We start from the raw sequence: 25,102 nt of genomic DNA, 5'->3' as shown, positions 1-25,102 counted from the left end.
ATCTCTCTTTTATTACTTTCTGTATGCCTTTTTTTATTCCAAAAAAGAAAGATTCTGTTGTTCATGATATGACCCTTGAATTGTTGTGTAACGCTGTGAGAAAGAGTCCAGACATGTGTTTCGGGGCCACAGACGAGACGACCACTCCCTCATGAGATGCATTTCTGCTTATGTGACTTCACTGTATCCTGTTTTATATAATAAGATCGCAGACGGACAGTATCAAGAGAGCAGACAGACACAGAGGAAACCGTGAGAGGGAAACAGCTGGAACACACACTTCCCATTTGTGTCGGAGAAACGCTCCGGGCGTACAAATCCTTGAGACGCAAACAAACCCGTAAACATCAAGTATGTGAGAAAACGTACACATTTACACAAGAGTAGCATGTGAAAACACTCTAAAACGTGTAATTAGTCTGGTTATATCATGGAAAACAGGATGTTTTTTGCTCATTTGCTTATTTTGATTAATATGTTCATTAAATTAAATCATTAAATTGATTTAAAAAAAGTGACAGTAAAGACATTTATAATGTTACATAAGATTTCTATTTCAAATAAATGCTGCTCTTTAGAAGTTTCTAATTCATGAAAGAATACTGAAATAAAATCTGTTTCCACTAAAATATTTATTAGCAAAAACATGAATAATATGACATGTTTTTAAAATCAGCAAATTACAATGATTTTTGAAGGATCATGTGACACTGAAGCTGCCGAAAATTCAGCTTTGCATCACAAAAATAAATTATGTTTTAAAAAGTATTCAAAATAGAAAAGAGTTATTTTAAATTGTAATACTTTTTCACAATTTTAAGCTTTTTTTTTATTTTTACGACTACGCAAGGATTCAGTTTTATGTGTGATCCTAAACCACAAGTAGCATGGGTATATCTGTAGCAATAGCCAACATTGTATGGGTCAAAATTATTCATTTTTCCTTTATGCCAAAATTTGTTAGGATATTAAGTAAAGATCATGTTCCATGAAGATATTTTGTACATTTCCTACGGTAATTATATCAAAACTTATTTTTTGATTAGTAATATGCATTGCTAAGAACTTCATTTGGACAACTTTAAAGGCGATTTTCTCAATATTTAGATTTTTTGTCCACCCTCAAATTCCAGATTTTCAAACAGTTGTTATCCTAACAAACCATACATCAATGGAAAGCTTATTTATTCAGCTTTCAGATAAAAAATGTACACATTTACACAAGAGTGGCGTTCGAAAACACTCTAAAATGTTTAATTATTCTGCTTGTATTATAGAAAACAGGATGTTTTTTGCTCAATTGCTTATTTTGATTAATATGTTCATTAAATTAAATCATTAAATTGTTTAAAAGCGACAAAAAAGACATTTATTGTTACAAAAGATTTCCATTTCAAATAAATGCTGATTTTGAAGTTTCTAATTCATCAAAGAATCCTGAAATAAAATCTGTTTCCAATTAAATATGTATCCCCAAAAACAAAATGTTTTTAAAATTAGCATATTACAATGATTTCTGTAGGATTATGTGACACTGAAGCTGCTGAGAATTCAGCTTTGCATCACAATAATAAATTATGTTTTAAATGTATTCAAATAGAAAAAGAGTTATTTTAAACTGTAATACTTTTTCACAATATTAGTGTTTTTACTGTATTTTTTAACAAATAAATGCAGCCTTGGTGAGCATAAGAGACTTCAAAAGACCAACCCCAAACTTCTGAACAGTCATGATTATGACTGTCACAACCATGAGCTAATTAACATGACTTTCAGGGATTTGGTTTTATCACTTATAAACTGACTGAGAAGTGCAAATTGCAATGTCATGTTGACTTATGATTCATCTAGTGATTCATCTACTAAACTGAATCTTTTGCCTGCAAGTATGACTACAAGTTCTGCTGTGAACTATATGGGAATTCCTGACAGACCACAACTCATTTATTCCAGTATGCTATGGGATATGCTAAGGAATGCTATGCTAGACCTGCTGACTAACATAGTGTTTTATCCTTCCGTGTTTCTCTTCCTGCTTGGTTTGTCTCAGTCGCTCTTTCTATTCTGCAGCTGTTGCAACAAATGCATTTCACACTTCCTCAGAGGTTCACACTTCACAAACACGTACTTGGGCAAGACTGGCGCTGGAGTGGAGTTGTTGGTGACAGTCTGGATGTTATTGGTGGTGTTTGTGGTGGCGTTGTTCTGTACAGGTGAAGAGTCAAGGGTCCGTGGCACCTTTCCCATACGGTACCAGATTCCCATATTGTTCAGCTCTCTGTGATCAAATATAGAATTAAAAACATTTCACCAAACTATAACACCACCAACTCCCAGAAACACAAAACACAGATGCATTTAATAGAAATAATATCGGTAAAGACAGTGCTGAGTGCTTTAGAGATCTCAAAGTATAGCCAAAGATATAGATATTGCAAGGTTGAGAAAGACACTTCAAAACAATATCTTATACAACATTATAACATTTTATATTAATATATATTAAATATTAAAATAAAAAAAAAATATAGATTATAAAAATGTATATTTATACATATATAATATATTAATATAATAAATATTAACATTTTATATTCAGTAAAAATATTCAAAAAAATATAGAGATTTATATAAAACAAAAAATATTAATATAATATATATTCATATATATTTATATTAATTTATATATATATATATATATATATATATATATATATAAAAAATATTAAAATAAAAAATATTCAAATTTATAGATACGTTTGTTAATGAAAGAAAAACATTTAATCGTGAAACTACATAAATTATCGTTAAAATAAACATTAAATTCAAATTTTAAGAAAATGTTAATATTAAATACTAATATTTTAATATAAAACTATAGTGACAGATTTTATATATTAATATAAAACTATAGTGAAAAATATATTATTAAAATGCATTATTATTCAAATTAAATATTGTAAAATGACATGGGCACTTCTTTTCATAATTAACTGTCCAAATATAAAGCTATTGATGGTCACGTTGAGGTTTCCTAATGTTGTTTAATTTTATATTGAGTTCAAAATCATCCCAAATATAAGAAATATTACATATATTGCCTAGCTTTGTACCAACCTGCAAAATACTATACATTTTCTCACTGAATATTAACAAAATGTCCTTTGAATATTGGTAAGGCAGTATACGTTCTTCAGTATAGAGACTATAGTGACATAACTGACCCTATGAACGTATACTGTGGTGGTGCCTGTTTAGAGCGTCCTAAGATACGGATATCACAGATGGCAGCTTCAGTGGAGTCTCTCGGGATGAACTTAATACATAACCTCCTCTTCCTGAACGCCGGCTCCTCTGGAGAGAGAAAGAGAGGAACGGGACATGTTGAAGAAAGTGAAAGGGAGATTCACAAAAAAAAGAGAAAATAGAACGAGGTCAGCGTCTGGGATTAAAAGAGGATCATTTCACACGATCGATGAATTATTTAACACGAGATAGAAACTAAATCCACAAGCTTTTAACACCACATATCAGGATGCATGTGTAAAAGCAAATACATTAGTGGAAAACAAGCTCTCTGTAACTCTGGTCTGGAGTGTCACTAGTTTATTGAAGCCATAACGATGATTTCAAATGCATATCAATTATTGAAAAAAGCTGAAATAGTCAGACAATGCAGCTGTAAATGAACAAGAGGAGATCTGAGGAGTGCTTACGTGTGTCCACAGTTTCCTGAATGGGAATGAATCCCACAGGCAGCGTGTCCTTGATGTCAATGAGCTTCATGTCTACAAGCACATTTCCTAAATGACTCTGTGAAGAGATACAGGAAACACATATAGGTGAATGTGAACAGACAACATCTTTACTAGTTTATGACTGTTACAGCACCAGCTGTGGTCCGATCCCCTTAAAATGTTGCATGCTTGTTCAGAATAACCTGTCGCATGTGCTCACCAGGTTTTGTGAAGTTTTGAGTTTTTCTTTAGGCCTGGGTCAATTTGGACAGGCTTCTTTTCTAAACGACCCCATTATAGCTTCCCAAAGAGTACATTCCAACATTTTTTGATAAGTATTGGCCTAGAGAGTTGTACTGCAGTGTTTTTTTTCCAGATTGAGTTAAAAACCTAGGACTAGTTTGCAAAAGTAAAAATTCTCAATCATTTAACAAACGATTCGATTGACAACAGTGGTTCTAGAGGCAAAGTTGTCTGGAATGAGGAGTTCTATTGTATAATATGAACATTGCGCGTATGTGCAAAAAAGGCGTAATGCACTAGAAAAATGCGATATCACCCCCCTCAGTGGCTGATTTCTTTCAAAGTTCTCTCAGATCTTAGGGCGGTGAGTCAAACAGGCCCATCGAGTTTCATTCCAATCGGCCTCCGTTAACCATGTCTAATGCTCAAACTGCATCGGCCAATGGCGGCCATGTTCTTTTGAAATACGCAAATGTCCTTATGGACACTTGTGGCACTTTGGACCATGACCATGCACACCAATTTTTATGCTGATAGGAAAAATGGCTGTGCAGATATTTTTATGTTTTTCCCTCTTGTAGCGGCACCAAGTGGACAAGCTCCGCTATTTTTTCTGACGGTTTAGGAGTTAGGAGTTATGAGTGATTTCGTACTTTTGATCGCTGTAGCACCTCCGTCAGGCCAATTTGGGTGAGACTTAGTGACTTTGTCTATGATATCAGTACTACCATCTCTTTCAAGTTTCAAGTCTCCACGACTTATGGTTTTAGTTTGCACAATCAGTTTTACGTGGAGATTGCTAGGCACTTGAACCCCTAACAATGTTAGTCAAGAAGTAAATTAGATTTTGCATGACCAATTTCCACCTTCTTAACTCTTACAATAAAACTGTAAGTTACTACTGTTTCTTTAAGGCTTCTATATGCAAATTACCTGCAGAGTTTAAAAGCATTATTCCTTATTTCTTTATTTAGAGTTTGTACTGAATTGTATTACATGGCTTTACTTGCCAGTGACATAATTCAGTACAGGATATCCTGTAGGTTTCTCCAGATGTCTGCTTTTTTTTGGTCAAAATGCTCTGCTGTATGACTTCATTGAGTCTAATCTTTACAATAAACAACAGCTATTGAACCACTAAACATTTAAGCAGGAAAAATGTAACACCATAAACATTGTTTTAAAGTTCTTTCCGCTTGAGGTTTGCCCTAGAAAGAAGAATTAGACTAAACACCGCAGGGACGGCACAAGCGGAAACAGCTTTGTTTTCATGAACAAAAAGAAATTGTACATAAAAAACAAATAGACGAGATCCTGTGACAAATTACAGAAAACTCTTCCACTCCAAAAACATATTACATTATATAAACACTCCAGGATGAACATCTTTTAAATGTTCATCTGCCTTTTTGGATCTCAGACTTAAGTAACTCAGTTACTGATGATTTTATCTTACTCACAAAATAGAATAAAATAAATATTAAGGACATGTATTTCAATTAAAATGTTTTTTTTTATTAAGAGAATTATTAAGCATTCATCCAGAAGCTTTACAGCAAAGCTGTATTAACAAATCAATTTTAAATATCAGTTTTGTTAACATTAAGGTCAAAAGTTTACACCCCTTTCAGAATCAGCAAAATGTTAATTACTTTACCAAAGTAAAAGGGATCAAAATGCATGTTATTGTTTATTTAGTACTGACCTGAATAAGATATTTTCCATAAAAGATGTTCACATATAGTGCACAAGAGAAAATAACAGTTGAATTTATTAAAATAACCCCGTTCAAAAGATTCTTAATACTGTGTTGTTACTTGAATGATCCACAGCTGTGGTTTTTGTTTAGTGATAGTTGTTCTTAAGTCCCTTATTTGTCATGGCCAGTTAAACTGCCTGCTGTTCTTCAGAAAAATGCTTCAGGTCCCACAAATTCTTTGGTTTTCCAGCATTTTTGTGTATTTAAACCCTTTGCAACAATGACTGTATGATTTTTAGATCCATCTTTTCACACTGAGGACAACTGAAGGACTATTACAAAAGATTCAAACACTCACTGATGCTCCAAAAGGAAAAACCATGCATTAAGAGTGAGGGTTTAAACTTTTGAACAGAATGGAGATGTGCACATTTTTGTTCTTTTGCCTAAATATCATATTTTTTCATTTAGTACTGCCCTTCAGAGCTACAGAAAATACTTACATGCTTCCCAGAAGACAAAATAAGTTAAACTGACCCTGATCTTCAAATTCAAAAGGTTTTCACCCCCGGCTCTTAATGCATGGTTTTTCCATCTGGAGCATCAGTGAGTGTTTGAACCTTCTGTAATAGTTGCATATGAATCCCTCAGTTGTCCTCAGTGTGAAAATATAGATCTTAAAATCATACAGTCATTGTTGGAAAGAATTCAAATGATGTAAACTTTTGACCTCAACTGCATGTTCCCATACTTCAAAGCAACCTCCTCAATTATCTGATAAAGATCTGAAGAAATGACTCACGTTCTCTTTGGAGAAAGCCCTGGTGAAGCATAGATAGCGAGTCACCTTGGATTTGAACAGACCATCTTTCCACAAGTCTGCATCAATCCCATCTGTGGTTTGCGCAACCTAAAAAGAAAAAAAGATTTGATTTAATTATGCATTGTATTTTTTTTCCCCATTTGCAGAAGGTCTGATTGATTATTTTGGTTTATCTGATTAAAGAACTTTTTAAAAAGAAAGAACTTTAAAGGAAGACCTTATTTAGTCCAAAATGAGTCCCTAATTTGGGATTCTAAAGTAGGCTGGTCATTTATAACAGACTTCAATTAGCTTCTCAAGGGCTTCTGGGAAACTTCAACCCTCAGTATAAGCACAACAAATTAGGAACAGTCAAATTTGCTTAATCGATTGGTGAGGTTGGCTACTGAGTATTTTAGTGTCACAAACATAGAGATGCAACCTCTCAGAATGTTTTTTAAAAAACCTGTTTTGAGAAGTTATGTTTGTAAAAATCATGGAGCTGCTTAGTGCTAATTGTACAGTACAGTTCTCAATCTGATGTCCATCTCAACAGCAGTCAACATGGATGGTTGCTCAATTAACAGCTTGAGCTGCCCACACAAACATCAGTTATGCCATGGCAACTGGCTTCCCACAAGTGGCTTGGTAAACACTGGTGAGCTGCAAAATTTTACACAAGTGTTACGGAAAGACTGCTGTCTGAAATAACACAGCATTAAATCTCAGGACTAGATATGATAATGCATTCGTTTACATACCAAATATCATGTTGTATAACATTAGTGTGAGTTATATTTCATTTTTAAAAAGGCACAAAGAAATCTTTACAAAGAAAGATATAGATTGGAATCCAAATATCTAAGACTTGAAATTTTGGATTTTTTTTAATTAAAATTGGAAAAGGAATTAGAAAAATATTTAAGTTAAAGAAATGAATACGGAATATTTCAGATTCTGCACTATATCGAAGTGACTGAAATGTTTGATTCAGTTGTTCTTGCTTCCGTTAAAGATCAAGATGCTTCTTTGAAACAGCTCAAATCATGCTGGAGAATGCAATCACTAGATTCTGTCCAAGTAGCTGCAGTGCTGCTGTCATTAGAGCAAAAGAGGCAATACAAACTCAAACTCATGTCAATGTTTCACTTAACCTTTTCACTCACATTCTAATGCAGATAAAATAATTTGTGATGACAAAAATAATACTTTAATTAATTTTAAGTTTTAATTCAAATTATGTAATTTGCATTGAAAAAACCCTCACTAAATTAGAAAAAATAAAAAATGTGCCAAATAATTTCACATTGTAAAGACCCCACTTGAAAAGATCGTAAAGATGGCTTTGTCTTCATACTCTCCGCCCATTACCCACTCAGCTTTGTAAAACTACTTGCTGCCCTCATTTTTTCCAGGTCAGAGCACACAGCATCATGTAAAAGTAGTAAAAAAAAGAGGAAACATGAATGCAAGGCCATCGGGTAAAAGCTGGATTAAAGGTAAAGTCAAGTCTTGCTAAAACGGTGTCTCTTTACTTCCTGTTTCCTGTTGTAATAAAATTGCACCAAAGCTTTTACATTGAACTGCTCAGTATCAGCAAACTTATCTGAAGATATACACTACCAGTCAAAGGTTTTTAATGTTTTTTTTTAAAGAAGTCTCTTCTGCTCACCAAGCCTGCATTTATTTGATCCAAAAGTACAGCAACTTTTTTTTATATATTTTTACTATTTAACATTATAAATGTCTTTATCATCATCATCATCTTTGATCAATTTACTAAATAAATAAAAGCTAAATAAAAAGTATTAATTTCTATATCTTCTTTCCCAAAAGAAAAAATGTATAATAATATTAATAATATTACTACTATTATTATTATTATTATATATTATTATTATTATTATTTTTTATGGTGATCTTCGGATCTTTCTATTTAAAGAATCCTGTTCTATTCAAGAAACCTATAACATTTTACATTAATGCTTTTCTTACTTGGATTTTCTGTCTTGTTTCCAGCCAAAATATCAAAAAATTCTTAAATTAAGAAGGATTTTCTAGACGAGTAAAAATTATTGTCTTGTTTTCAGAAAAAAACCAGTCAAAATGAAGTGTGTTTTTCCTTGAAACAAGCAAAATAATCTGTCAATGGGGTAGGAAAAATAATCTTGTTTTCCGTTTGAAATTAGATTTTTTTTCTTACCCCATTGGCAGATTATTTTGCTTGTGCTAAGTAAAAACTATTTTGAATAATTTTTTACTCGTCTAGAAAATACTTCTTGATTTAAGAATTTTTAGATATTTTGGCAGGAAACAAGACAAAAAAATCTAAGTAAGAAAAGCATTTTTTGCAGTGTACTGCATATGGGAATATTATGTAGACCTATTGTTTAGATCAAATGTATGGTTTAAAAGTAGAGTAATCATAGCAGGTTTCACCTATAGTCCGTCTGTTTAAACATCTGCGTTTAGCTTCAAATTATGTTTTTGTGACACATTCCGATTCTGACATCCAAAGGCACAACAATACATTTTATCTCTAATTCCGTGGATTTTTCCCATTTCCCTCCACTTGTTACCAGTGTTTTTCAGCCACAACAATGCACGCACAGCTGCAAGTGATGCAACTATGACGCTGATTACTAATACTACTACTACTATACTTGGCTTTGAAAACACCAATAATTAAAATGAATAATTAGTTGTGCAAATCCCTCATAAAATCTGCATCAATGTTGAACTCGACTGGATGAATATTGAAAGGTATTACACAGACAAATTTTTAAAATCCACATTCATTTGAACTAATTAAAAGAGACCTAGGAAAGACATTTGATAAGTGATGAGACAAAGTCTGACTGAAGAGTTCAGACTTTAGAGGTGGTCCAAGGGTCAAACCTCAGACTTCTGTAGTTTGATACTGAACAGAAAGACACAAGCAGATCACTGTTAGTGCTGGAAACAACGATTTCTCTCTCTCTGATGCTTTGCGTGTAGACTGCAGTGTTTCTGCGATTTGAGAAGACGTTTGGGGGTGGAATGGGTGCTATCAACAGAACCCGCTTTCACACACTCTCGCAATCCACACAGGAAGCATTGTTAAGCTCTGCGCTGGAGTGACGACAACGACTGGAACAGCCAAAGGAAATACAACAACCCCGCTGCGTCTTCTGTTGCCAAAGTACATCTGTGCGTTCCTACCAAAAAAACATGCAAATGCAATGGTGCAATAATGTTTTAATGGCACAAAACGTCAGCGGCTGGGCCTGTGATCAGAAGTGTAATTTCTAGGGTGCGATGTGACGTTCACGTCGGGGTATTAATGAGGTGTATCATTAATCATTAAGCTATGCTGTGGCGTTTTCCGGTTTCCCTAAAGGTTCTGGGAAAACAGTATCAGGGAGATCTTACGAAATAAAACAGATGTTAGTATAGAGCACAACACTAATACTGTACGCAAACACTTACTTAAAGACGTCTCATTGGTCATTTCTGGTGGTATATTACATAGATCTCGCCTGCATAAGCTGTGAGCATTTAAAAGTCAGGTGCTGGGAAAACAACCGCACCACACAGAGATCGTATTTCTCCTGTGAACGCCTTTGAACTGAGGCCACCGTGATCAGGGGTTTTCTGCAACTGAGTTGAACATGGTTTGTGAGCAGATCTACAGGCCTCTTTGTTGATACCAAAGCTAAAACCCCAGTGGAATACATCCAACATCGTTCTCGTATTGCATATCAACAATTCCACAAGGCCTGCCATGTTACAGCACTCAAACAAGTCTGTTTTAACCATCAGTGTAGACCAAGAGACTCATAAGAGTGAAATATGACATAGCGGTTTTGTACGATGTTGGAAAGACAGTGCTTGAAAACCTACTAAGCTGGCTAACTAGTCAGCATTTTTGGGTGGTCATACACTGATCCTGGTTATTTAGCAGGTATTTGAGCATTACTGTTTGCTTGAATTAACCAGAGCCTGCCTTGTGTCAATCTACAACCATAAACATTGTGTGAATTTTGGGAAAATTCTGTGTACAGTCAAATGCTTTTTGAACAGTAAGATTTGTAATGTTTTTTAAAGCAGTCTCTTCTGCTCAGCAAGCCTGCATTTACTTGATCCAAAGTACAGCAAAAACAGTTAAATTTTGAAATATTTTTACTTTTTAAAATAACAGTTTTCTCTCTGAATATATTTTAAAATGTAATTTATTGCTGTGATAAAAGCAACATTTTCAGCATCATTACTCCAGTCTTCAGTGTCACATGATTCTTCAGAAATCATTCTAATATGCTGATTTGATGTTCTAGAAACTAACATTGGTAACACAGAAATTATCATCATTATCATCAATATTTAACAGTTAAGTACTTTTTGTCTGGATTCTTTGATGAATAGAAAGAGCCAAAGATCAGCATTTATCTGAAATAAAAAGCTTTTGTAACACTATACACTACACAATTCAAAAGCTCTGAGTTAGTATAATTTATGGGGAAAATAAACTGTAAAAATTAACACTTTAGAAGAGATGCTTTAAATTGATAAAAAGTGATGATAAAGACATTTATAATGTTACAAAATATTTCTATTTCAGATAAATGCTGTTCTTCTGAACTTTCTATTCATCAAAGAAACTTAAAAAAAAAACTCTACTCAGCTGTTTTCAACACAATAACAACAATAATAATTATTATTATTATCATTTGTTTTGAGCGGCAAATCAGAATATTATAATGATTTCTGAGGGATCATGTGGCTGGAATAATGATGCTAAAAATTCAGCTTTGAAATCACAAAAATAAATACATCTGAATCAAATGAATGCAGGTTTGGTGAGCAGAAGAGACTTATTTATAATAGCATAAAAAATTCTTAGTGAATGCACAAATGTTTAGGGTCAATAAAATTAATGCTTTTGTAAGAAGTCTCTTCTGCTCACCAAGGCTGCATTTATTTGATTAAAAAATAGAGTAACAACAGTAATATTGTGAAATATCATTTCCATTTAAAAGTACTGAATAGATTTTAAAATATAATTTATTTCTGTAATGCAACGCTGAATTTTCAGCATCATTACTCCAGTCTTTAGTGTTACATGATCCTTCAAAAATCATTCTAATATGCTGATTTGAGCTCAAGAAACATTTCTGATTATTAATGTTGATAGCAGCTTCATATTTCATATTTTTGTGAAAAACCTGATTTTTATTTAGAATTCTTTGACAAATATTTTATTTGAAATAGTAAAAGTTTTTACTGTCACTTTTGAATAACCTAATGTATCCTTGCTAAATAAAAGCCAAATCCAAAATTCTATTGCTAAATATTTATTTAAAAAAAACAACAACAACAGAATCTTACAGACCCCAAAGATTTCCTCATTTGAAAGTTGCTTTGAATAAAAGCATCTGCTAAATGCTAAACACAATGGAAAACCCCTTAATAATCTATGACTAAAATGCTGTCTAGGTGGGCAAACACCTATAGGTTTTCAAACACTGCCATAGCTTCTCAAGTAGAAACAGCATCCTAGGGACTAACCCAAACCACAAAGGAACTAGAAGAACTTCCTAACAGATGTCATTGCTTGACACATGCTTTGGGGGAACAAAGAGTTTTACTTTCTAATGCACTTTCTACACTATCTGTATGAGTGTGCTGTATGGGACACTCACCACATCATAGCCGGTCGGAGCTCTGTTTCTTGAGGCCACAACCCCTACGCCAGTGATCGGGTCCATGGGCATTTCTGGCAGGGCGTCTGAAAGGTCCCGTACCTCAGGCATCATGGAGGAATTCTGAGGAAACAGAAGCGTTAAAACATTTACACGCTAAACAACAAACCACTTGACAGAACATGTCGGATCCATGTTTGTTTTGTCTACAAAAGCAGATGAATTTATTCTTTGTTAGACTCCTCCTGCCTTGGTTACGGTTGCAAGCTCAGATTCAGAACATCCCATAGGATTAAACTGGGGATTTCCATTTTTCAGTAAAATATGCCTTTAAAGAAATTGTTAAATTATGCATGCAATGTTATTGCAAACTGGTCTCATTTGAAAGCAATGACAAGTGAAAACATTACAATTCGCGAACGCTTTAGCTGCTGTTAAAGATGTTAAGTTTGATTTATTGAATTAAACTTTAAAGTTTCATAACTTTAATATTAGAGCGTCCAAAACGATTAATCGATTCAAAATAAAAGTTTATGTTTGCATACTATATGTGTGTGTGTACTGTGTATATTTATTATGTATATAAAAATAAACACATATGTATATATTTAAAAAAATGTAGTTATTATATTTAAACACATAATTTATATTATATATAAATATTTTACATATAAATATAACATATTTTTCCTTGTAATGTTTTGTAATTGTATGGCACACCTACTTTTCATGACTCAAGTAATTTTAGTTAATTTCTAATTTCGTAAGGCTTCACAACATTGATGGTATTTTTAAAAAGCTCTCCTAGTTTTGGTATAAAATGAGTGTGACCCAATTTTTTCAAATTGAGATTTGTACATCATCTGATGAATTGATTAATAAATAAGTTTCCTATTAATGTATAGTTTGTTAGGATAGGACAATATTTGGCTGAGATACAACTATTTGAAAATCTGGAATTGAAAATCGCCTTTAAAGTTGTCCAAATAACGTTCTTAGCAATGCAAAAATTAAGTTTTGATATATTTATGGTAGGAATTTTACCAAATATCTTAATGGAACTTGACCTTTACTTAATATCCTAATAATTTTTATCATAAAAGAATTTATAATTTTGACCCAGACAATAGCTATTTCTGGCTATTGCTACAAATACACCTACTTAAGACTGGTATTGTAGTCCAGAATCACAGAGCCTACATTGTTTGTTATAAAAGTGGTTTTCACATTAAACATACAGGAAAAAAAAACTTCTAATATGCGCCATTTATGTACTAATATGTACTCTTCAGTTGCTGATATGTACCTTTAAACTACTAATATGATTCTTTTAGGGGTTATTAAAGTACAAAAGAGTAACTTATGTAAACACATATATAATTTATATTATATATAAATATTTTACATATAAACACATTTTTCCTTGTAATGTTTTGTAATTGTATGGCACACCAACTTTTCATGATTCGAGTAATTCTAGGTAATTTCCAATTTTATAAGACTTCACAACATTGATGGCATTTTAAAATGCTCTCTTAGTTGTGGTATAAAAGGATGCCAAATATAGCCTACATTGTTTGTTAGCAACATAAAAGTGGTTTTAACATCAAAAACTAAAAAAACAGATACCAATATGCACCATTTAGGTGATGATATATTTGTTTAAAATACTAATACGCATTTTTTTAAAGAGTAAATAAGGTACAAAAGAGTACCTTTTGAAAAGATACCACCCTAGTGACAGCTTTTGTCTTGTAACATTCACATTTACAAAAGCCAATACTGAAATATATCTCAACAACATAGAGGAGAATCAAACATGAAGGCACTGGCAAAACATGAAGACAAACTGACAAATGAAACCAAGTCAGTGTGTAACAGACATGTTTGAACAGAGAACAATGTTCTGGAGAATATAAAAAGAGTCTAGTGGGAAAAGCACAAGAGGGTGGGGATGAAACATAGAGCCAGTTGAGCAAGCCTTTCTATAGCCTTTCCTTACCAACTACTTATCTAATTTAACATACTGACAACATCAAGGAATGAAAATCTTAATTCAAGACCATTAGCTAGATTCTGATAATGAAGTGTGTTTATTCACTTTGAGATGAGTAAACACACTTCCAGACCGTCTGAGAGCATAATGAACTAGAACGTGCAAGTTCCTCTATAATGTAAACAGTCTTGCAAGTAAAAACAGAAAACCGTCTACCACAGATCAAGAGATCAAACATCGTTTTAAGGAAGAACTGGGTGTGTGAAGACCACAAAAGACACATTCTGAATCTGGAGGCGTTCTGCTATCGTCTCCATCACGCTGCGTTTGTTTTCATCACTAGACACTTTACAAATCAACTGATTTGAGTCAGGGTTTGTTCTTCCCGAGTATCTGATGAGTTGTGTGGTTGAATACAAATGAAACGCAGTCTTTGGATGGAGCTAAGCGCTTTGGAGGCACCTTGGCAACCGGGCCTGCCCTCCGCGATCTCCCAAACAAGCCACAAAGAAGCTGTGTCAAATCTCTGGTGCGCATGGAAGCAGCTTGCAGCAAGGCAAACAGCAGACAGCGGCGAAGAAAAGAGAGCGAGATCAAACCGAGAGCATGTGAGAACTCTGCCGGAGCCAAGAGAGAGTGTTAAAAAGAGGTGTGACATGATGATCCCTGGAGCCGACAGTGAGAAAACCAAACAGGAATAGACTGCATTTGTTAACAGGGAAGGAATGCAGGTCTTAAACAAAAGGAAATTGCGTATTTTAGGTTAGTTTATGTATAAAGACTTTAAGGCTGCAACCTAAAACATCCTAAATTAGTGATAACACTTATTTCATAGACCTCTTTTTGACTCATAATGTTTCAAACCTGGTCTGTTTTTACCCCAAAATGCTGTTCTGGGCCTTATAAATCGTATACCATTGCAGTTTTATTTATGCAGAACATCTCAAAGATCGTTTAACTTCAGTTTACCTGTTTGTCTGTGTTTTTTCAGCTCATCAACATTTTGTCTGTGATGTAAAAAGAGCATGTTCACATGGTTGCCAGGTTATTAGATTATAGTGATTATAGATTATAGAAGAATATAGTGATTAAGTCCAAAATTCGATATTTAAAAAACTAAACAAACAAATCAAGATTTGTACATTTTAAAGTAAAATTATTCTATCTAATGCATTTTGAGAGTTCAATCAGTAAATTGACTTGTACCTGAACTTTAAAAGGGACTCAACCCTCTTTTCATTTGTGGTATACTGTCACACTTGATGTTTTAGGAAGCCAAACAAATTAGAAAATAATAATAATAATAACAATAATAATATTAATAATAACAACTATTTTATACTATTGTTATTCATAAGACAGTAATAGTCATATACTGTAAAACTACTGCACTGTAAAATAAATGAAAATGAATATTTCAGTAGGGAAACTACAATACTTCTTTCCTAATTTCTACACTTGAAAGACATTTTTAATTTGGACATACATACATTTCCCATTCAAAACGTTAGCTGTCAGCAATTCATACTGCACTTTTAAGCTGTTATTTTGACGGAAATGACAGTAGAGCTTTTATTTCGACATAAAACTTTAGATTCAGTGAAAACAGGCTTACAAAAACACCTCTAACTACAAATCTAGTGAAATACTGTGATCATCTTCCTCAAAAATAAAGCATAACTGGTGGCCACTGTGCTCCCAAATGCGTGCTAAACACAGCACATGCAAAAAACAAGTTCACTGCTTTCACTGTGAACTGAGATGTTCTGAGGAGTGGAAAACACCTGATCACGAACTGATCGCATGAACGAAGTGCGCGCTTCGCTTTGAAACACGCAGTGAAAACATACTTGATGAAGGGGTTAAGCCACATTGAGCTTTTCGGAAACAGATCCTGTGCCAAAGCATAAAGACTCAAAACACAACTTTAAAGACCTTTTATGTTAAAATAATAAGTTTAAATAAACTACACTTTTTGCCTGGAAGACCTATCGTTTCATATCGCCATGTGACCATGATGACGTTGAGACAGTTTTGCAATCGCGATACCACGATATTGATAATACTGTTACATCCCTAGAAGATTAAGCAAACCACTGGGCAGAAAATGTATCGATTTCAGTAAAATGCTCTAACTGGCAGATTTAAACTCTTGAGACCTGGCAACCCCAACCATGAATGTTTGTGAAGGTTTGTTACCAATGCAAGATAACACAAATGGCAAATTTGTGACTGTAACATCAAAAACTTGTGATGGCTTCAATTACTAAACATTTGCTCCAAGAACGTCACATAATTTCAATCTCAATTTAGTAGAAACGTCATCCGAATCTGAAAGAGGTTTGCAGAATCCAGCCAAGAAAAGAGGTAAATGGTGGAACGCTTTCAGCATCCATTTATTATTATTGAGCCAGTCATTGATTCATTACTCATTGATATTCTGACATATGGAGCCACTCTTTATGATGCATTTGATTTACACAGCCAGCATTGGTGCTCAGCAGCACAGTGTTTTGATGCACATCAGGCCTCCAAACTAGTCTAACCAGTAAAGCTTCCTAACAGAACAGCCAGAATCAGCGTGCTGAATTTTACAGATCCACCAGCACTGTCACTAATTACTAACTAGATTTAAGCCAAGCTGGACCAGTATTAAAATGCACAGTGTTTACATTCACAATGCAACCTAATAACGTTTATAATGAGATTGATAAACCAAGCAGACTAAAAAGTCTTCATGTAAACATCTCAATCACCACTAATGATAATATAAATGACTACATTAAAATGCACACAAATAATCAGTTTACAATCATATTGATGGCTTAATTTGAAGCAAAAAGTCTTCATGTAAACAATCAAGGCAAGATTGACAATTATACTTGCACTATGCATGTATTTTGTTTGAAATACACGCAATGCACATTATGAACATGTGAATCAGACTGCAACATTTAGTGTTCATAGAAACAGAACTTTCGGAATCTGAAATCAGACTGGATTCATTCCAGTTGATTAAAACATACTTAATGAATATTTTACTTGCACTAGAAAGTTTAGAGTGCATATGAACAGTAGATTTAGAATCTGCAGTCAGATTGGACTTGTTCAGAGAGATGAAAATGCATGTAAACAGATGTGATGTAGCCAAGACATACAGTCAAAAGTTTCTGAACAGTAAAATGTTTAATGTTTTTTTAAAGTAGTTTTTTCTGCTCACCAAGCGTGCATTTATTTGATCCAAAGTATACAGCAAAACCAAAATTGAAGTATTTTTATAATTTAAAAAAAATAACTGTTTTCTATTTGAAAATATTTAAAAATGTAATTTATTCCTGTGATTTCAAAGCTGAATTTTTAGCAACAGTACTCCCGTCATATGATCTTTTATAAATATTTTAATATTCCCAAATTTGCAGCTCAAATGTCTTTATCATCACCCCCAGATAAACGCTGATCTTTAGATCTTTCTTTTCAAAGAATTCTGTTTTAAATATTGATAATAATAACAACAACAATAATAAAAATGTTTTTTAAACAGCAAATCAGCATATTAGAATGATTTCTGAAGGATAATGTGGCACTGAAGACTGGGGTAATAATGCTGAAAATTTAGCTTTGATCACAGGAATAAATTACATTTTGAATTAAAGCTGCAAGCAGCGATGAACGGGCCCTCGCACACGGGCTCACCGCCGACCGGTGGCTTTAGGAACACAGCAAATGGTGGGTAGTATGCTTTTAATACAGTAAAAATAGGAGAAATATGTCAAAGTCACTTAAATGTGCCAAATTTCCTGCTGCCAGCTGGTGGCGCTATGCCTATAACTGATTATTGGCATGTAGATGTGTTCAGGCCACCACTTTCATCAAACATATGAAGTTTGGTGCAGATTGACCTTGGTATGTTTGAGTTAGTGAAAGATATGATATATCCTGCTGCCAAGAGGTGGCGCTATGATAATATCTGAATATTGGCCTTTAGGTGTCTTCAGGCCAGGACTCTTACCAAACTTGTGAAGTTTGAGGCAGATCGGACATTTTATGCCTGAGTTATAACAACTTCTATGTCCATGGCGAAACATCAAACTTTGTCACGCCGCCACGGACACGCCCTTTAACGAAAACTCAAGATCTTTGCAATTTAACATCTCTAAGGCCTCTAGATCAGACTGACCAAATATAATGTTGATATCATTAAATCTCTAGGAGGACTTTGATACAAGTCATTTCCTGTTGCCAACAGGTGGCGCTGTGATTATAATAGAATATTGGCCTTCAGATGTGTTCAGGCCAGGACTCTTATCGAATATGTGAAGTTTGAGGCAAATCGGACATTTTATGGCTGAGTTATAACAAGTTTTATATCCATGGCGAGACCTCGAAATTTGTCAGGCCGCCACGGACACGCCCTTTACCGAAAACTCAAGATCTTCACAATTTAACATCACTAAGGCCTTTATATTAGACTGACCTATTTTGGTGTTGATCTGTATAAATCTCTAGGAGGAGTTGGTTGTAGAGTACAGCATGACACTTCCTGTTGCCAGCAGGTGGCGCTATGACTATAACTGAATATGGATATGTAGATGTCATCAGGTCAGGAGTGTTATCACACATGTGAAGTTTGGGACAGATCGGACATTTTATGCCTAAGTTATAGCAACTTCCTTTTTCATGGCGAAACATCGAAATTTGCGAGGCCGCCACGGACACGCCCTTCGATGAAAACTCTAGATCTTCACAATTTAACGTCACAAAGGGCTTTAGATTAGACTCACCAAATTTGCTGTTGATCGGAGTAAATCTCTAGGAGGAGTTCGTTCAAGTACCACGCCTGAAAATGGCAAAAATGACACAAATTTTGCTAAGAAAATTAATAATAACCGACTTCCTGTTGGGTTTCGGATTTTGTCCCAGGAGGCTTTTTTGTAGGTATTGGTGAGCTACATGTGTGTACCGATTTTCATGCATGTACGTGAATCACAGCTGAAAGCGCACACCGCGGAACGTGTAAAGGTGGCGCTATCGAGCCGTTTTGCCACACCCATCTCTGAAACCCATATCAGACGTCCATTTTCGCCAGGTTTGATGTGTGTGCAAAGTTTCATGAGTTTTCGGGTATGTTTAGGCCCTCAAAAATGCGATTCATTCCGGAGAAGAAGAATAATAATAATAATAATAAACGAAGCAGATCCAATAGGGTCCTCACACCATCGGTGCTCGGGCCCTAAATATATTAAAATAGAAAGCAGTTATTTTAAACCATAAAAATATTTCACAATATTACTGCTTTTGCTGTATTTTGGATCAAATAAATGCAGGCTTGGTGAGCAGAAGAGAATTCTTTACAAAACATTAAAATCTTACTGGTCAAAAACTTTTGATTGGTAGTGTATTTTAAATCAACATGATCTTAAAATAGTTATTTTACCAATCAAACACTGTGAGATATACTAGTAATGGGCTTTTCTATTCCTACGCCAAAAATCAAAAGGAAATGACAGGTTATATTGGATTAATCACAATGATGCAAAATTCATGCAGGTGTAAGTTGGTATTTGTGTAACCAGTATATATGATGACTCCTCATAAACGAATGCACACCAAAGCAATTATCATAAAGAACAGACGCAACCTTCCTGAAACATGAGCAGGGCAGGCTCTGAGATGCCCTTCGGACATTAGGGCCAGATCTGCTTTCATATCACTCATCCGCCAGGAGGACAGAGCAGCCTCAGATGGCACAGATGCTGGCACTGTCAACACACTGTCTGGAAGATATTTCAGGGCTCAACAATAAGGATGGCCCAGAGCCAGTGCGAGAGGAGTTTGGGCCAGTTTACAGATGCTTCTCTCATCCAGACCACTGCTGCATTTATGCTGTCAGTTCAGTTTGCTGATGTGCATATTTAGGGGCCTATGATTTTTTTCAACGCAGAAATGTTCAGAATTTAATCTGGTCAAAAAATAAAACAGAATGTGACCCTGGACACAAACCCAGTCATAAGTAGCACGGGTGTTTTTGTAGCAATAGCCAACAATATTACATTGTAATATAACATTATATGGGTTACAATTATTGATTTTTCTTTTATGACAAAAATCATATGATATTAAGACCATGTTCCATGAAGATATTTTGTAAATGTTCTACGGTAAATATATTAGACCTTAATTTTTGATTAGTAAATACGCATTGCTAAGAATTTCATTTTGACAACTTTAAAGGCAAATTTCTCAATATTTAGATTTTTTTATTATTATTTATCTCAATTTAAAAAAATGTACCCTTACGACTGGTTTTGTGTTCCTGGATCATGTATTTGTAATGCACACAGGATTTTTTGAGTTATTACATTTTTTAAAAGTTATTCCCATCATAGTTGCCTTATAAAACTGGCACTGTGTGTATTGCAAATATTGTTGGCTCTTAGACAAATTGCTTCGGACAAAAGCAGCTGCTAAATGTTAATGTTAAAAATATGTTGACGATTTCTTCAGGGCCAGCAATATTTACAGGGCAAGTAAAAACTGTGCCAGAAGGGGGAAAAAAAGCCCTGCATGTGTTAGTTACATTGCTTTTTTTAAGTTTACACCACCTCTCTAAAAAAAACATGTTTGTTTGCACAGGTGGTTGAAGCAAACACCGTCATGGGAAACGAATCAAACGCATTAGCACTGGTTCTAACATTACGACAACCATTATACAAAAGCATATTTTCATTTTGAGTATACTAACTGACAATGAAATAAGTCAACTAGTATAGGACAATATTTGGCTGAGATACAACTATTTGAAAATCTGGAATCAGAGGGTGCAAAAAAATCAAAATACTGAGAAAAATTGCCTTTAAAGTTGTCCAAATAAAGCTCTTAGCAATGCATATTACTAATCAAAAATACAATGTATTTTTGGCTATTGCTGCAGATATGTAGCAATAGCCTGTGCTACTTAAGACTGGTTTTGTGGTCCAGGGTCAAATAAATCCACAATTATTCTACAAATACAGAGAAGCTCTTAGTCGAAAACTGAAGCTTATAGGCGCCAAATATCTCAGAAACAACAGCAGCTTTCAGTAGAGACTCTGACAGTAATAATGACCTGATTATTCTAACTCTGAAGTATTTGATAACAAAATGACAGTTTCAGGTCGAGCCTTATCAAATTCATTAGGCATCTTAGTGTTAATCTGATCTGAAAATCTAATTTCAATGTTTCCAAAGAGCCGAATCATAAAATAGCATTTATTTCTTACAGAATTACCTTGGTTTATACACTCATTTACTTTCTGTGAACTGAATGATTTGAACAGAAGCATGCAGGCAGAAATCTGATACTAAATGTCATAAATTTAATTACCATACAGATTAGATATTGTCCAATGTAGACAAGCAATGCTCTCTATAATAAATGGCTATGCATCACTATATTAGTAATACTCTCTTAAACTCCATATTAAAATAGCGTCGCTTTTGTTTAAAATATGCGAGATGCAAAAGCAAACAAGCAATATTTTATAAATTCCTCACAATAACATTAGCTACCCAACACGTATTACCCTGCTAAACAATTCACAACTCTTTTCGCATTTTCACCACTTATCTTGATGTTGTTATAATATCTTGAGTCCATAAAATGCATAAATAACATTTGCATTATAGTGCGTTTTATAATTTGGCTGAAACCCAGTTTTAGCCATTAGCATTATCCGGCAGGTTGCTAGGAGACTCCGTTGAGTTTCTATACTTAGCTTAGACAAGCTAACAAGCTAACCCGATTCTCCTCAATATTTCTTACTCTTCTAGTAATTTGTGCAAAAAGCATTCCAACCATTAAACGCCATATTGACTTAACTGTAAAATGCACTGCGTCCTTCCTTTTCGGACAAAAGCAGCTTTTCATGACCCGCAGCACACAGCGGTAGCAGCAGGCGTATCAGCAGGCCGCAGGAGCCTCGGCAGCGCGTTAAGAGCAGAGCGGGGCGCGGTGGGAGGGAATGCGGCGGGGAGAGCGCGAAAGCTCGGCAGCGGCAGGCGAAAGCAGCAGCGAAGCTAACAGTGCTAATGCTAATCGACGTCTCTCTTACCCCAACAAATACACTTCACACAGATAGACTGACAGACGCTGCGGTTTGAAAAGATACACGCCGCTGGATCCTCTTCTGTCTGTCTTTACAGCTCACGACTGGACTGTTGACATTCTTGGTAATGAGTTAATCCATTTTAATCGACGCATTTCTCCTTAATTTGCCAGAGTGGTTTAGGGGTCCTCAGTTGCTACCATTTCTAACCAGTCACTGAAACTGAGAGGGGAAGGAGGTAGGGGGGTGTGTGTGTGTGTGTGTGTGTGTGTGTGTGTGTGTGTGTGTGTGTGTGTGTGTGTGGTTTTGCTGCTGATGTAGCCTACTTGTGATTAACTGTGATTGCCATTTAATATCTGTGTATATTATATTAATTTAATTAATGCATTAATTTTATGTTGTATTAATGTATTCATACAGTAAAATATTTATACATACATTTTTGTACTTACAACTGCCATTCAATATCTGTTTATTATGAATAAAAGCTGTTATATAAAAATGTAAAAAATGAGCGAATTAATCTTTTTAACTTATATTTTATATATTAAAAAATATTAACATTTATATTTCATAGATTAGAAATGTAGGCTAAGCATGTGACTAATTACTAATTACTAATTAAAAAATAATAACTAAAATATAGTCTCTCTTACTAATATATATATATATATATATATATATATATATATATATATATATATATATATATATATATGTGTGTGTCTATATATAAACTGTGTACACATTTGAATAAATACATAAATAAGAAATAAGTGATTACAATAAATAAATACATAATACATTTACAAAAATAAATAAAGAAAGAAAAATATGGAGAAATAAATAATACATCTAGTATTTTCCTAATATAATTTTGCATATAATTCATTATTTTCATATTATATAAATTAATTCATAAACATTTTATAAATGCATTTTTTTTGTGTGATTGTGCCACTGAAAATATGTTAGTTTCATAATTGTTATGTTAATTCCAACATGAGCAAAGGCTAAAAATTACAGAGTAATATGTTACCCTGAATAATAATATTTTAAATTACTTTCTTTTATCAGATCTTCAGTATTAAGCTTTCAGGTAAGTATGTGAGCACAACCTGAAAAACCCTGTTAAACCCAGGTAAAACGTCTCGGGTTACGTATGTAACCTTAGTTCCCTGAGGGAACGAGACGCCGCGTCAGGAACGCTATGGGGAACGCCATTGGCGGGCCGCACTCTGAACTGTGTATAACAACCAATGAAATGACGGGGGTGACGTCACAGGCGCGGTGACGTCACCGACCAGGAAGTATAAAGCACGTGCGTTTGAAGCCGGCGGCAGCTCTTTAGGAATGAAGCGAGCGCCGCAGGGTGCGGGAATTATGGTCCGAGACGCGGCGTCTCGTTCCCTCAGGGAACTAAGGTTACATACGTAACCCGAGACGTTCCCTTCCGGGAACTCGAGCCGCGTCAGGAACGCTATGGGGAACGAGACTACCAACGCCCCCATAATTACCGAGCCCTGCGAGTGTCTGCTCAACCAGGGTGGAAAAAGAGAGAGCCCTTGTCTAGCATTACGCGGACAAGAAGGCCCTGTAGTCCTCGGCCCTCGGGCACACGAGGAATGGTAGTCTTCCTCTGTCTGGTCGCCAGCCAGAACGAGAGGTACTCCACGGCCCTCAGGCACACGCAGAGTCTTAGTCCTTTGTCTGGGAGTTAGCCAGAACAAGAGGGACCGAATGACCACTGTCTAGCACTCGGCGGACAGATGGTGTGGGAAGTCCTCGGTCCGCAGACCCACGAGGACGGTGAGCTCGACCTCAAGGCTCCTCGGCCCTCGGGCACACGAGGAGAGGGTGATCCTTTGTCTGGGGGTTCAGCCAGAACAAGAGGGATCCAAGGCTCGGCCTGGAGCTCCGCCAGGACGCGAGGGAATAAGCCATTGTCTAGCATTACGCGGACAAGAGGGCACTGCAATCCCCGGCCCTCGGGCTCACGGGGAAGACAGTAGGTGCCTCTGCCTGGTAGCCAGCCAGTGCATGAGGCACTCCTCGGCCTTCTGTGAAGGCAGACGAGGAGTCTTAGTCCTTGGTCTGGGGAAAGCCAGAAACCAGAGGGACCGGAGTACACTCGGTCTGATAGCATCCTGCGTCAGAACACGAGGAGAATTAAGCCATTGTCTAGCATTCCGCGGACAAGAGGGCTGTACAGTTCTCGGCCCTCGGGCACACGAGAACCGTGACCTCTGCCTGGTTCGCCAGCCAGTGCGAGAGGCACCCCTCGGCCCTCGGGCTCACGAGGGGTCTTAGTCCTTTGTCTGGGGGTTCTGCCAGGACAAGAGGGACTGAAAGGGCTTTTGTCTAGCTTTCACGGACAAAAGGGGTAAAGTTTTGCAGATCTCTTATGAGTGGCGAAACGACTTCTCTTCTTTCCGCAGAAAGAATGCGCCTTGAGAAGTCTCCTCCTGGCTAGGGAGGTGGCTGCCCCTCTAGGCCTAGCGCACTAGGCCGAGAGTACAGCCGAGCCTGGAGCGGCTCTGAGGTCGAGCTCGTAATACCTAACGAATGTTAGGGGCGTGGACCAACCCGCAGCATTGCAGATGTCTTGTATTGGGACACCTGCCGTCAGAGCTCTCGAGGCACTCATGCCCCGAGTAGAGTGAGCCTTGAGTCCCAACGGTGAGGGGAGATCAGAGGACTCGTAAGCAGTAGTTATGGCATCGATGATCCATCTACTAATAGTGGGTTTTGAAGCTGGGCTCCCCCTCTTAGGGGGGCCGTAACAGACAAACAGTTGCTCTGTTTTACGCCACGTGGCAGCTCTGTGGACGTATGCGTCTAAAGCTCTGACTGGGCACATGCA

At 35.7% G+C, this 25,102-nt stretch overlaps 2 protein-coding genes across 3 annotated transcripts in view; one reads left to right on the top strand and one right to left on the bottom strand.

Moving 5' to 3' along the window:
* The window catches only part of mvb12ba (multivesicular body subunit 12Ba), a 32,033-nt gene extending 9,570 nt beyond the window's left edge, over window positions 1–22,463 (bottom strand). Inside the window, exons 1-6 of one of the 2 annotated variants that reach the window (XM_073839786.1) lie at window positions 22,246–22,463; window positions 12,160–12,282; window positions 6,482–6,589; window positions 3,717–3,813; window positions 3,225–3,354; window positions 2,129–2,278 (exon numbers count right to left, since the gene is read on the bottom strand). In XM_073839786.1, the coding sequence (XP_073695887.1) occupies window positions 2,129–2,278; window positions 3,225–3,354; window positions 3,717–3,813; window positions 6,482–6,589; window positions 12,160–12,273 (599 nt within the window). In that variant the 5' untranslated portion in view covers window positions 12,274–12,282; window positions 22,246–22,463. The other variant, XM_073839785.1, reaches the window with a different exon arrangement.
* The window catches only part of LOC141335365 (target of rapamycin complex 2 subunit MAPKAP1-like), a 575,213-nt gene that overhangs the window by 534,737 nt on the left and 15,374 nt on the right, over window positions 1–25,102 (top strand).

The sequence above is a fragment of the Garra rufa genome, chromosome 5 (genome assembly GCF_049309525.1).
Source record: "Garra rufa chromosome 5, GarRuf1.0, whole genome shotgun sequence".
NCBI lineage: Eukaryota > Metazoa > Chordata > Actinopteri > Cypriniformes > Cyprinidae > Garra > Garra rufa.
The sequence above is the reverse complement of the archived record's forward strand: the minus strand, read 5'-3'. Positions and strand labels throughout refer to the sequence as shown.